The sequence below is a fragment of the Drosophila sulfurigaster genome, chromosome 2L (genome assembly GCF_023558435.1).
Source record: "Drosophila sulfurigaster albostrigata strain 15112-1811.04 chromosome 2L, ASM2355843v2, whole genome shotgun sequence".
Lineage (NCBI taxonomy): Eukaryota > Metazoa > Arthropoda > Insecta > Diptera > Drosophilidae > Drosophila > Drosophila sulfurigaster.
Genome location: NC_084881.1, coordinates 20523108 through 20537296, shown reverse-complemented (window position 1 = coordinate 20537296; position 14189 = coordinate 20523108). Strand labels below are relative to the sequence as shown.

Genomic DNA, 14189 nt, shown 5'->3' with positions numbered 1-14189 from the left:
TTTTGGTATATATAATAATAACTATAGTAGTTATGATTCCTGAAAATTTGGTTGCGATCAGATGAAAATTGTCGAAGTTATTAAAGAAATACTTTTGTATGGGCAAACACGCCTACTTACTAGGGGTCTTAGTTGCTTTAGATGACAATATGGTATATTGTGCCGTCTATGGTATATTTTGAATGCGGTACTATATCAATAAACCAAATATACTATTTGGTATATTTTTAGTATGTTTGCAGTATATTCGGTATATTTTGAGAAAATTATCGCAAAATATATTTCTTTTATTCAAAATGGGTAGCGGGTATCTCACAGTCGAGTGCACTCGACTGTAGCTTTCTTACTTGTTTTAATCTATATCAGATTGTCAGACAAAATATTAAGACGAAACTATTTTACCCAAACAATAGCAATTTTCAGAAAATAAATACTGTAATTTTTAGGCTAGTTCTGTTCATCATCTTGAAACAAATCGTTTTATATTGTTTAAGAGCATTCTTTGATATTTGTAACAACTTGAAATGTCTAATATAACAATCATATTATTAATTACTTTACTTGAAAATTTTTTTTTTTATTAAAAATAAAATAAAATTATTGTTTTTTTCTCTTCATATATTTCTTCGCCTATCTAAGCACAACAATATGGTTCCAGATGTATTCATTAGAGAATAGTCTAAGACATTACAGGCTTAACCTGTAAGACACTTAAGACATGTTGCTGAGATGGTGGTATCTAATATCGGATTACCATCTTCATCGTAATGATCAATGTCTTTGCTATGGCTTGCGAAATCGATTACATGAAAATTATTCTCCTTATTTCTGATTTCCCAATAGGCCCCATATCCAGTATAATCCACTATATAGTTGACCAACAAGGTGACATTGTTGTCATATTTTTGCTCATAGATACCTTGTATTTGTAATTCCCCGGGCTCAATCTCTCTTACAAGTTCATCGACATAATCGTCTTTTCGTATTATTCTAAACAATCAAAAATTAGCTAAATAAAACAACATTTCATTGATTTCACTTTCTTACTGCAATTGATAACCTCCGGGATTTGGCGTCAATTGAAAACCCTCCTTGGGAGTATTAAGTATTCGTATAGTTGGCACAAAAATTCGACTTGCAACAAATGCAAAGTTGAGCCATAAAACGATAACAAGCTGAGAGAAATATTATGCAAGAATTAAAAAAAAATAGTATAAGCCAAACTTACTCTACGAAACATTATAAGCAAGTGAAGCCTCACAATTCTCGAAAGCAACTAAATTTTATCTTACTTCCGAGAAATAATAATAATGTATAATAATTAAATCGCTTGCTAGCCGCAATTTTAGTATACAAACACTATACAAAGAGTACTTCGATTTATAACACATTTTTCAATAGAAAGTATTATTAATTTAAGAATTTTCAAATCTGCATAAAATCAAAGTTGACTAGCGAATAATGTACAGAATGTATAAAATCTTGTTTAGAAATTAACAAATTTTATTGTCATTATTATTTCAACATTTCTGAGAATAATGTTATATAAGAATATTTCAAGATGATTGTTATAAATGTTAGATAAATAAGCCAGGCACAAAAGCAAACAAAATTTTAATATTATTTATTTAGGAGAGAGTTATAAAAGCCTAAAGCTGCAAAGATAAACTATCATAAAAAAACAACATCAAAAAACAACACAGCAGCAACGCATAACTTTTAAATTCCAATAAATATACAAATACTTTCTATTCATAACTGTACCTGGTACTTTAAATTTAAAGGAGTAGTATAGGTTAGTGAACATTTTCGACTCTGATGGCAGTCGTTATCACAAATGATTTATCCTCGTCATCGTCATCGGGGCAATCCGGCTTATCGATAAGTTCAGTGTTCGGTTTTTTTGTGGGCTGCTTTGGCTTCTTGGGCTTCTATGGTTTCAATCGAGTTTTAAAGCCAGCTCTGTATCCCTCTGTGTCTGCTATGTATTCGAGAAGCAGTTGCTGTTTATTATCAAACTCTTGTCTAATCACACCCTGCACATGAAGCACGCCTTCGTCATCCTGGAGGACATTTTCTTTTAGAGAATTGCCAGCGTCTCTTATACTACACAACAAAGTAATCCACAAAATTATAGGCACATACGATCACTTTTAAATCTTCAATTTAATCTTACACTAATTGATATCCGTCTTCATTGGGCTCCAAAATAAATCCTCTATTTTTAGCATCTACAACATTGAGAGCAGGCACAAGATCTGCTGGCGCTCCAATTGCCAACTTTAGTAACACAATGAGCACAAAAATCTGTATTAGAAATATCGTATTAGCCTTCGGCTTAAAAAAAAAAAAATATTTATTTATTCCAGTAACTCACTACTTTAAGCATTTTTGACAACCGCGAATGTTAAGACTCCGAAGCAAACTAATTTTTGGTTATATCTGTGATACTAATATCGAACTAAACGAAATTTTTAGCATATCAAACCTGTTAAGCGAATTAAAACTAATTAAACGCGTTCAAAAAGTAATGGTGAAATACACAACAAATGAAAGCTACACTTAAGTGCGCTATTATTCCTAAAACATACCAATTTACCACAAAAATACCGAAATATATAAAAACAGATCGGTATTACTATTGAAATATACCAAATTAATACACCGCAAAAATACAAAAATATACCGAAGGCTATATTTGGTATATTTAATAGTGCATAGTATATTTAAAATATACCATAGATCAAAAAAATATACCAGATTGTCAGCCAAAGCATCTAAGACTCGAAGTAAGCAGACGTTTTTGCTCATACAAAAATATTTCTTATATTACATTTCTATACAGTATAAAAATACTATAGTTCTTGTTGTTTGCTCCTCTTCAAAATAATGCCCCTCTACCGTATGAGTACCGGGTATAGAAAAATGTTTCAATTGCACAAATTTCATTTCACTAAATATTTCTGCATTTCAATGATTTTTAAATCGCATAGCAAATCGAATATTTATACGCACGCCAGAGTATTTAATGATATTCTTATTATTCTTTCATGAAATACGCGCATAGTTTTTTGTTCTATTTATTTTAGTTAAAGTATTTCTGCAAATATTTATGCAGTCAACGTGTCGACTTGATGGCAATATTTTTTTGTGTTTTGCATATATTTATTTTGCATTTTTTACTGTTTATTTAGTTTGGCGCAATGACGGTGAAAAAACTATTAAATATTAAAAACGTGGCATTTAATATTTTATTGCTGCCGCTCGTTAAACACGTTTATAGCAGTCTAAATAAATAAAGCTGCCACAGTTAAGTTAATAGACTGAAACACTAAAGGACGCTTGAAAACATATAAAAATTATTGAATTTGCTGAGTATTTGAAGACTGGAAAATTTATGTTACTACTATATTACAATCAGACAGGGATTTGAAAATAGTTTAATAAATAAACATTGAGTTTTATTGCCAAGCGAATTCTGAAATACACTGAACAAAAAAACAATTTCTAAAATCATGAACATTCGTTTGTTCATGTAAGAGCATTGGTCTAAAAAATGCCTAATGTCAAACACTAAAAATTCTAGATTAAGGTTGCAAAATTCTTTAATCTATCGAAATTAATGTTCGTTATTGACAAAAACTATTTTCAGTGCTGTGTGGTGCTTATTGAACATCAATTTATGGTTTATTGGCCAGCAATTGTTGCTAAAACGATTTGCAGAAAACTTGGCCAATGGAAGCGAAAAGTTTTAGTGCGGAAAATATAAAATAAATTGCCCATTTGTCAGACTTTTAAAAGATTTCCAATGTGAAATTATAGTTTGAATATATGTGGGTTTTCCTATCTAATATTGCAAATGTTTTATTAATGATCATGCCTGAAAACTGCTAAAAAGAAGTTTCATGGAACGATTGGATGCAATTAAAATAATATTATACGAAGATGTAGCTAAAAAGGCATTTTAAATTATTTGCATACAAATATGAAATAAATTGCTCATTTATTTGCCTTGTTCAATAGTTTTGTTTCAATAGTTTTGAATGTAGTATTCCTATAGTTTCAATTGTTTATTATTGCTTATTGCATTAAATAAATATGTGATAAAAGCTTCAGGTAGTCAATTTTCGACTTGGAAATTTAACTTTTATTATTTTCATAAATACAACAAATATTGAGAAAATAAAAAGCAATATGTGCCTGCAGCAACTTCGACTGATTTGCTATAACGACTTCACGATTCTTTCTCTTACACACACGCACACTCAGACATTCCAGCACACACACATTTCCACACACACATACATTGCTAGCTAAATGTTTCGGAAATAGCAAAAGCAGCAGCTGCCGGATACATTTTGTGTGACGTTCTTGCACAGCAAGAGAGGAGATAGAGAGAGTGAGAGAGATAGATAGAGAACAAGAGAGAGAATCATACACACATGGAAAGATATTTGCAGATATGTTGTCGCTGCAGATACAGACATTACACATACGCATCGTAGTGCACAGCTGAGCTCTAGCTGCTGCTCGCGTTCATCTCATCAACGTTTGCTGCTGCTCAGCAATTTGGCTGTCGCCGGAGCCAGAGGGCCACAAAAAGGGCACGACAAAGGGCCAGCAGCCAAAAGGGGGGAGAGGTGTAGCAAGGAGTCCGGGCAAAGAAGGATACACAGTTCAGTGCACCTCGCTTGCAGTGCCGCCGGGCTGAGTATTTTGGACAGCAGCAAACTTATATGTATGTGCATAGCAGAAGCAACAACAACTGAGATGCAACTGCAACGATGTCAATGATTTTCTTTCGATTTTCATTGCAAAATGGTGTTGCACTTTAATTTGATTTCAATTTTCCACACGCTTTTCCTTTCCCTTTTTGCTTTTTCTACCAATTGCCATTTGCCATTTGCCATTGTCATTCTAGATTTCTGGCTTCGTTTTGTTTGACTTGATTGCATTGTGTGTTAAATTTTATGTGCAATTTGTTTGATTCTTGGATTTTGCCCACAAAACAGAGAAACTAATTCAAAAGAAAAAGGTTTCTTTCTTTCCTCTCATCAATATGTGTTTGATTTTCGATTTTATAAATCAAGTGTTTCATGTGAATTTATACATTTAGTCAAATTGCAATTGATTTGCAAGTCGCTCAGTTTCAGACATTTTGAAATTTACGAATGATCAAATTAAGTGAAAATTAAATTATGGAATTAAATTAACTTACCCAAAAGCATTTTAGATTATCTGCAAAGTAGAAAAAAAAATTGACGTTAATTCAAAAGTGTCGCTTAATTTCATATATTTGAAGGTAAAATCAAATTGAAATAACCCAAAAACTTTTAACATTATCTATAAAGTAGAAACAAAAGAAAATATTACTTCAAAAGTGTTTTATTTTTATTATAGAGTATAAAGAAAATAACTTCTCGATATATTTTGCACTCTTGAATAATCCCTTTATGTGCTTTATATAAATTTCTGTAAGTGCACTTCATTTTTCATTTTACATTTGAGTGACTTTTTCTGCCGACTTTTATTGCATAAATGGCAATAACTATATATTTGTTGTGCGTATAACATATAACGTATACGCAGCGTTGTCTGCACTTGAAAACTTTTACAAGAAATACGACTTTGGCTGAATGTAATATGTAAGAAGGAATAAACCTGTCAAAACGCAAAACACAAAACACAAATAAATAAATGCCAGCATACATTTTACAGCCAGTTGTCAACAGAAAAAGCGCAAAACGTTGCTGCAACTGCATCTGCAGGAAGGAAATTATGAAAGCCAACATCAACAACAAAAATAAAACGAAGAGCATAGCCACAATATTATATGTTATATATGTAAGTTAACAAAAAATAAAGTATGCGAAAAACTGTCTGCTCTCGTTGCATGAGTGTGCAAATTCCTTTCGGCTTTTGTCTAGCTCACACCACATTTTATAATGTGCATATTTTATAACATGCTTATGCGTTTCCTAAAACCCCCAAAAATGCCAGAGCTACCCAACATTTTTTTTTTCGGTCCTCCTCATCGACATGCAGAGCTGCAAATAATGCAACAAGTCTGGCTGTCAGATTTTTTTTATTCTACCCATTGCTGAGGAGTGACAAAAAAGGTTGGAAAGAATTGTGTGAAAAAATAGTAAAATAATGAAAGAACTTAAAATTTGTTTTTTTTTTATATTTACACAAAATACTGAATTGCGAAAAAAATAGTAATAAAATAAATGAGATGAAAATGGTAATTTGTATATGGATAATTCTCTGGCGAAAATTTGGTTTGCTATACTATTTACATTAAAAAAAGTAAATACTAAAAGGAGCTTTAGCAACTTTTTTTTGTAAATTCGTTATTTTTTCCGTACGATTCGTTCATTTTTGCATTTATCTTAAAACACAAAAATTATTTCCAAAATCATTCCTAACTCTTATTAAATTACTAATAATCTTTTTATTTTTCATTTATTAATATTTTATTTTCATTCACTTTCCTTTAGAGCGTATCTTTGAGTCGTCCTCATGCATTTACTTACTCAACTTGGCCTCGTTGTTTTACTTGGAGACATGAATGTGAGCATATAAATTATTTTCAAATAGAGGAAACTTTTTTTGTACTATTTCTTTTAACGGATGTTTGTTTATTTTATTAGTTTTCTTTTGCAAACACGTTGCTTTGGCATTTCTTTTGCGTTTCAGTGTGACCAAATAAAATATTTAAATAAACCTAACAAGAGAACTTGCCAAAGATACTGTAAATAATATAGTTTATTATTGGAAAAATTCTAAGTTTTGAACGGTTTAAGGAAGAGAAATATTTAAATAAAAATTTAAATAAATGATGTAATTTTAATAAGTTGAGATATTATATGAATCTTTGAACTTCAACTTTGAGCAAAACAAATAAAAAAAAGTATTATTGGACCATAGAAATATTGCCGAATTTAGGTTTGAGGAATAATTTATTAAGAAAGTAATAATAAAACTAAAATAAATAAATAAGTTAAAGTTCAAAGTTTAATATTATATTATATTTTTATAGATACCTTGAATTTTTTATTAATGGAAAACATAATTGTAGTTTACTTTGCGAATTAAATATTTCAAGTAATTCCAAGTAAATCATAAATATCTCAACTTCCCACATTTCTCGAATAGTTTGCCAAATATTTAAGAGCACTCCTCGCGTAAATTCTTCATGCATTTCTGGCAAACAGAATCTGACGTCACGACGCTGCCATCGCAAGTCCTCCGCAAGTGCTTCTTAGCTATTCTTTTTGTTGTAATTCTAGCCGGAGCTGTGTCGTTGCCTGTCTGTTTTGTAGTGAAGTTTCTGGCTTGTCACTGACAGCGAATGCTCAACACGAAGAGTCTGGCAAAAGCAACTTTTCGACACTTTCTTCATCATCGTCGACGTTGTTGGACAAAGGACAAAGGAAAAGTATAAGTACAAAATACAATATAATACATCCGTATAGATAAACACAAGTTGACAACTTCTCTCTAAGAAATTTTCATATTTTATTGCAGTGTTCGCATGACAAATTTTCTCTAGTTTTCAGCTTTCAGTTTGCTGCTAAAGTCCGAGCCACTTCCGATTTATTCGCGCCGAATTAATCGCAGCGGCAGCGAATAAATCGCAGCGGCAGCGAATAAATCGCGGCGGCAGCGAATAAATCGCAAGGGCAGCGAATAAATGACGAGGGCAGCGAAAAACTCGCGAGGGCAGCGAATAAATCGCGAGGGGAGCGAATAAATCGCAGCGGCATTTTATCGTTCTTCGCGGCAATCGAAAACAAGTAAGACAGCTACAGTCGAGTGTGCTCGACTCTGGGATACCCGTTACCATATTGAATAAAAGCAAAATATTGCGGTATTATTTTCAAAATATACCGAAAATACCACAAAATGCTTAAAATATAGTACTACATTCGAAATACTCGTAAAACATAGTCTGCACAATATACCAGATTGCCACGAATGCCATGAAATAAGATTTTATTAACTAATCTGTCAGTTTCGTAGCTGAGATAGAAGAAGATGCAGCTAAAGCTGAAGCCGAAGCTGATGCTGGAGCAAAAGGAAAATTGCCGCATGCAAAGTGCAATTTCCGGCGGAAATGTGACACCACCGAAGGATTTTGTAATCTAATTTTAATGATTTTGCTTTGGCTGCACTTCCCGCCAATCATCCACCTTCTAGGTGGCAGCACAGCCAACTGAGTCGAGGCCAAGTGCCTGGACTGGGCTGGGCTGGGCTGAGCTGAGCTGAGCTGCTTGGATAATGCGTCTCAGATTCGATTTGCTCCGACATCAGACGTCAGGGCGCCAAGGCGCAAATTTAGCAACTAACCCAATTTGACGTTGATTTTTCAGTTGACTTTTGCGTGTTTGTGTTTCTCCTTAAGAAAATTGCAAGCACCCGAAAAAAAATATTCAATTAAAACAATTTCTTATTTTCTCGCTCACAAACTCTGCTTTGACTGTCTTTTCTCTTCTTGCTGCATGTGACAAAACGCCATTTGAAAAACTTTTCTTATTCTTTTCTACACAGACGCTAATGACGTCAAATCCCTTCTTCCCCCTCCTGGCTTCTCCTCGTCGCGACCCACGAAAGCAAATTAGCTGTTAAAGTTTTTTGGGCTCAGTCGCAGACTTGTGGGCGTGGTGGCCCAGCTGCAAAAGGTTTTTCGGGACCGAGAGAGACGGGCGTCAAGTTGACATCTGTGTTCAAAGTTAAAAATTAAACGAGCAGTCAAAGAGGCGCAGTCAAGAGCAGCCCAAGGGAAATGAAAAGCAAAAGGGAAATGTGTTAGGAGTGGGGGGAAAGCTGGCAAAAACCTGGCGTCAAAGAAACTGAAAGCTGATTAATGAATGAGCGAAAGCGGCAAAAGGGAAAGTCGTAGCTTAAGCAACGCATATGAGTTTTGCTAGACTCGTCGAGTCTGTTTCTATTTGGCTAATTAAAGTAATTATATAAATAGATGAAACTGGCAAAGTATTCAAACTGTACGGGTGCCACATGAGATTGTACGAGTTAACAACTCTTTTAATCTATTTCAAGAATTTCCACTGAAGTTGAACTAAACAGGTAACTAAAAAACAACATTAAACAAGTAAGAAAGTCGAGTGTGCTCGACTGTGAGACATCCGATAGCCATTGTGAATAAAAGCAAGGCAGTGCAGTATTAATTTTAAAATATACCACAAAAATACTTAAAAAATACCGTATTTTGTGGATATACTATTGCATTTAAAATATACCATACCATATAACATTATTCTTTAAATATACCGAGTCGATATACTGCAAAATTACTGAAATATACTAAATATATTGGTAAATTTATATACTATTACATTTAAAATGTACCATAAAATACAACATATATTGCGAAAATACTGAATATGACATATTTAGTATATTTATATACTATTGCAATGAAAACATCATATCATATAACATTATTCTTAAAATATATCCAAGTAACTACAAAAATACTAAATTATACTATATTTGCTATATTGATTCACTCTTACATTTAAAATAATTCAACCAAAGCAACTAAAGATGGAGTCGGAGATGCCACCTTCTGCCTGATGCATACATTTCATATCGGCACAAATTTGTAATACCCTTCTACTCTATGGGTAGCGGGTATAAAATGCTGAGGAAAATATTAATACATAATTCTAAAACAACTTCAATTTATATGCAAACCGAGGCATTTCAAACAAGTCAAAACTATTTTCATCCATTGATTTTGCATTTGGTTTTGCTGGCAAACCGTGAAGAGTCAGTGTTGAAATTTTAGTTTTGCGTGTAAATTGCCCATAAATACTGCATTCATAATCAACAAATGTACAATCAGCAGGCAATATATGTTGAATTTGGAAATTAACAAATTTGGGAAAGCAAAAAACCACAGGCTAATTATCAATAAATTGTTTTGGCCACATTGTGAAATGTGCAGCCGAAGCATATGTCAAAAATGATAATTCCCCGAAAATGAGAAATGCGAATATGCAATGCATTTCTTTTGGTCCAGTGGGAGTGATGACAACCCTAGCAGCTGCTGCTCTTGCTGCAATTGGCGCTAATGAGTTTTACCATATTCGTTGCTTGTTTACTTTTTGGCCAAATTGTTTGCCATGGCTTTTACCATGATGCGGCTTCTATTGCCGAGGCATGCCGAGGGGAAATTGCAAATTTCGTTTGCGAGAAATGAGAATGCCGTTTTTTTGCCGTGTTGTTGTTGTCTAATTGCAAAATATCGCGCGGTCGCAACACAGCAATTGACGTTCATTACGTATACGTATAATTGTGCAACCTTATGTGGTTTGCCCCCCAGGTTTTTGTTTGAGGGAAGCCTTGGGGCTGTTTGCCACTTTGCCTATCTGCTGCCTCACTGCTCTTTAGCAGCACCAACACACACACACACACGTTTGCAATTGCCATCACACATTTGTGTAGCATATTTCATGGCGCTGCTTCAGCCATTTCACTTATTACACGACTGATTTGATTTGGGATGAGTTCGAGTGGAAATTGCACATCGAATATGGATGTACACTTTTTATTAGCAACTTGCTAAATGGCTTATTGCACTTCTTTCTAATGAATATATGCAAAGTAATGATAGTATTCAAAATAAATAATTAATAGCTACAGTGGAAAGATTTGTATAACAAATAAAATACCTATCTGTAATTAAATACAAATTTTATTTTGTAATAAGTATTAAATGAATAAATATACTTATGTTGAAATGCATTTTTTGTATAACAGAAATACAAATCCTATTCTGTATGAGTGAATATAATTATATAAAAATTAATTATTTCTTATAGAATAAGATTTGTATTTTATTATACATGACATGAAAAATTTGCATTAAATTCTTTCGAGATATGAAAATATACTTATATTGCAAATTTCCGTAAACAAAGGTTAAGCGTAAGATGTGCCCAACTTCATTTGAAATTTATGCGACTCCAGACAGAAGTCAGTTGCTTACAGCAGTAACAACTTCTATTTGATCTAAATAAACTGCAATTTCTATTTGCTGCTTTGTAGCGCTATTCACTCGATCAAATTTGAAAAGTGCTCCAGCCAATTGAATTGCTGAGGCAGCACTCACACACATACACACACACACAGACAGATTCACATACAATGCAAGGCAATGTAGTTGTCGGATTGTATCTGGGCAACATTTCATCTATTTACAAAGTCTATCTATGTTTCACAATCAGTGCCTCCTCACCTGCCATTGGCAATGCTATTGCTTTTTTTAGCCTCACACTTTTCGCTTTCCACTTTCCACTTGGCAGCACAGTCGAATGCAACAAAAAAGATTTTTTCTAATATAGAAATCGAATCTCTAGGACGCGCAATATTTCTAATGGCACCTCAGAGAAAGCCAGTCAATGAGAGCCGGAGAGTGGGAAAAAGGGAGAGCGGGAGAAAATAGAAAGACAGAGAAAAGTGAAGTGTGCCAGGCAGCTGGACACAAAGTCAGTTCAATTGGAAAATGTTCAAAGGATATAAGGTGTCAACCGATGAAGATGTCCCTGACAACTCGCACTCAACCCCAGTTTGGAGCCACTCGAACTCGGACAACCACATTGACATTATCATCATCGCTATCGTTATCATCGTTCCTTGTTGCCCTTTTCCGAGAATGCACTTGAAATGAACTGCAAAATTCTTGGCTAGCACCACACAAAAACATAAGCAACAATCAAAGAATGTTTCGAGTACTTTTTTGCCAAGTAAGCAATAGAAATGAACCCATTAATTAATTGCTGGTAAAAGCTTTTATCATGAGCAGACATAGTTACTATTTATTAATAAAGTATTTAATAAGTACAATTTATGATATTCTTATTTATACTGATATTATCAATATTGAATTTATATTGCATTTATTTCTTCAATAATTTGAAATGAATTATATAAATAAACTTTAGCCACATTCTCTTCTTCTCCAACCTCCTTTTTTATTAATTGACGCTTACGTTATTTTTTTTAATAAATTGGATCCAAAATTTCACAAGTGACATTTTTGTCATCAATATCAATCTTTCTTAAGAAAAGTTATTTATAATTAATTTGTCAAGACAAATATATTTGTATTTTTTACTGCTTTATATAGCAATGCAGCAAATGAAAAATATTTCTTCATTCATTATTATAATTTATATTGGAAAATTATATTATGCATTCTAACTATTTAAAGTAATAAATTTAAAAAACTAGGGTATTTTTTTTATAAATATTTAAGTTGAATTCATCTATAGCTCTACTCTAAACGAACGCTATTAAATTTATTAGAAAACTTAAAGTGTGTTTTGTTGATCTTTGAGTAGTATTCATTGCGATTTAAGATAAAGCGATATGCGATATGCGTATTGAGTGAGCTTTATTAAAAAGTCAGTAACCTCAATAAATCGTATTAATCATACGCACTGTCGCACAACTTAAAAGGCTTCTCACAAATTCCAAACGCATTTTCTCACTGTGTAATGGCAGCACTTCCGCAAAGGAAACTGAACAACTGCAAACGAATGGAGAACTTAAAGAGAGTGGGAGACAGTGAACTGAAAGTGAGCCGACCAACCCAAGAGCAACACGCGCGAATCGAAAATATTAAGTGCCGCAGTTAGGCCAAGTACTTAGCACAAACAAAATGTGCCGGATGAAGCCGATGAGGGAAGGGGGCGAATGTGCAAACAATGGGCCAAAGCCAGAAGAATGAACCCGCTAAATATGGCCAAAACAAGCAAGATGGTAAATGGTTGCTTTGCCGCATTCAAAACAATATATCGAGGAAGCAAAGAGAGAGAGAACGAAGAGTACCAGCAAGCAAAGTGTGAGACGACGGCGACGCGTTTGTCGGAACTGTCACATTAAAATGGATGATTTATTTGTGCTCTTAATTTATTGCGACAATGCCGGCGGACTGCCGCGGTTAGTGGGTGGCAATTGCTTTGGAGTTGTGAGCTGGAAATTGAAGCTAAGGACGGAAGCTGGTGGAGGATATTGAGTACGCGCAATGCATGAACGAGTGAAGCCAATGAACTCGCACAGCAGCTAATATAATGAATTTTACACGCTGCCATCGCACTTGGCACTTAATAATCGCATTAGGGCGCTAAGCAGCTCGCTGACACATGCCCCCCTCTGGAATTCTTCCCAGTTGGAAGGCGTTGGGGATGCCAAGGATGTTGATGGTGCTGCTCCAGCTGCTGTTGCTGCTTTATCAGCTCAGCTCGACTAATGTTTTATTGTTTGCTTATTGCTACAAATAATGGCAACTGGAGTTGGAGGCGGGAAAAAGCCCATTGCGATTTTGTTCGTTTGCTTAATGTGTGTCGGATAAATGCTGTCTGCAACTGTGCTCCTTCTGCTGCTGCTGCTCGTGATAAGTGCAGGTATATAATTAACACGTGGGGCCATTCACAGAGCTCATCAAATCAGAGACAAAAGACTACAAACAAAAAGACCAGCATGGGAAGCAATAAGGATGCGTTCATAAAAGGGCTGCAAAGGTTCACTCAATTTAAGTCTTTGTTTGCCAAAAAGGTTATGCTGATAAAAGTTGTGCATAACTTTGTCAGCAAATACAATTAATTAAAAGAATCGTTTGATACAACACAAATGATGTTTTCGCATATCTCAAAGGCAAATTTTTCTGTCAATTTAACTTGATTGTAGAAAGCTTTTTTAAGAATTCCTCTACTCTTTATGAAATACAACTTTCTATTAAATATATATCAGCTGGAAAAAGTGTAGTTATGTATTTTAGAGTATAAAAATACCTAGCTAATGTCTCAAATAAATTATGTGTAGAAAACTTTTTATATATTTTTTTTAATGTTTAGTAAATGCCTCTATTTAAATGACAACTGCAATAAGTTTTCATATATTTGGCAGCCATGTAAGCCACTTTTATATATTATATTACAGAGCATTAAAATATCTTTGCTATTGTCCTGAATTTAAAGTAAGATTAAGATTAAGATAATTAAGATAATACTGCATATAACAATTTGACATAAAAACATTTGTAAAACATTTTTTTAAAAATTTTCTTTTTATTGTTAGGAAATTTTGTATTTTTAATAAATTTCTGTATAAATGACAGTCACTTTTATTTATAAAAGTGTAAAGAAATATATTATATT

The 14189-nt window shown here is 33.6% G+C and overlaps 2 protein-coding genes across 2 annotated transcripts; both read right to left on the bottom strand.

Moving 5' to 3' along the window:
- Window positions 1-657: 657 nt before the first annotated feature.
- Window positions 658-1369, bottom strand: LOC133850870 (uncharacterized). The gene is made up of 3 exons (XM_062287113.1): window positions 1229-1369; window positions 1048-1175; window positions 658-990 (listed from the first exon to the last, which is right to left on the bottom strand). Exons 1-3 carry the CDS (start codon window positions 1238-1240, stop codon window positions 696-698), a joined length of 435 nt encoding a protein of 144 aa, XP_062143097.1. The 5' UTR covers window positions 1241-1369; the 3' UTR covers window positions 658-695.
- A 335-nt stretch (window positions 1370-1704) lies between these two features.
- Window positions 1705-2415, bottom strand: LOC133834946 (uncharacterized). The gene is made up of 3 exons (XM_062264736.1): window positions 2378-2415; window positions 2177-2307; window positions 1705-2106 (listed from the first exon to the last, which is right to left on the bottom strand). The coding sequence occupies exons 1-3, from the start codon at window positions 2387-2389 to the stop codon at window positions 1932-1934; spliced, it is 318 nt and encodes a 105-aa protein (XP_062120720.1). The 5' UTR covers window positions 2390-2415; the 3' UTR covers window positions 1705-1931.
- Window positions 2416-14189: the final 11774 nt, after the last annotated feature.

What these genes read in the sequence shown, in the direction of transcription:
- LOC133850870 (XM_062287113.1), bottom strand. An exon ending in CCCGGAGGTTATCAATTGCA is followed by an intron (nt 991 to 1,047) that starts GTAAGAAAGTGA and finishes TTGATTGTTTAG; the next exon opens with AATAATACGAAAAGACGATT.
- LOC133834946 (XM_062264736.1), bottom strand. An exon ending in GAAGACGGATATCAATTAGT is followed by an intron (nt 2,107 to 2,176) that starts GTAAGATTAAAT and finishes TTTGTTGTGTAG; the next exon opens with TATAAGAGACGCTGGCAATT.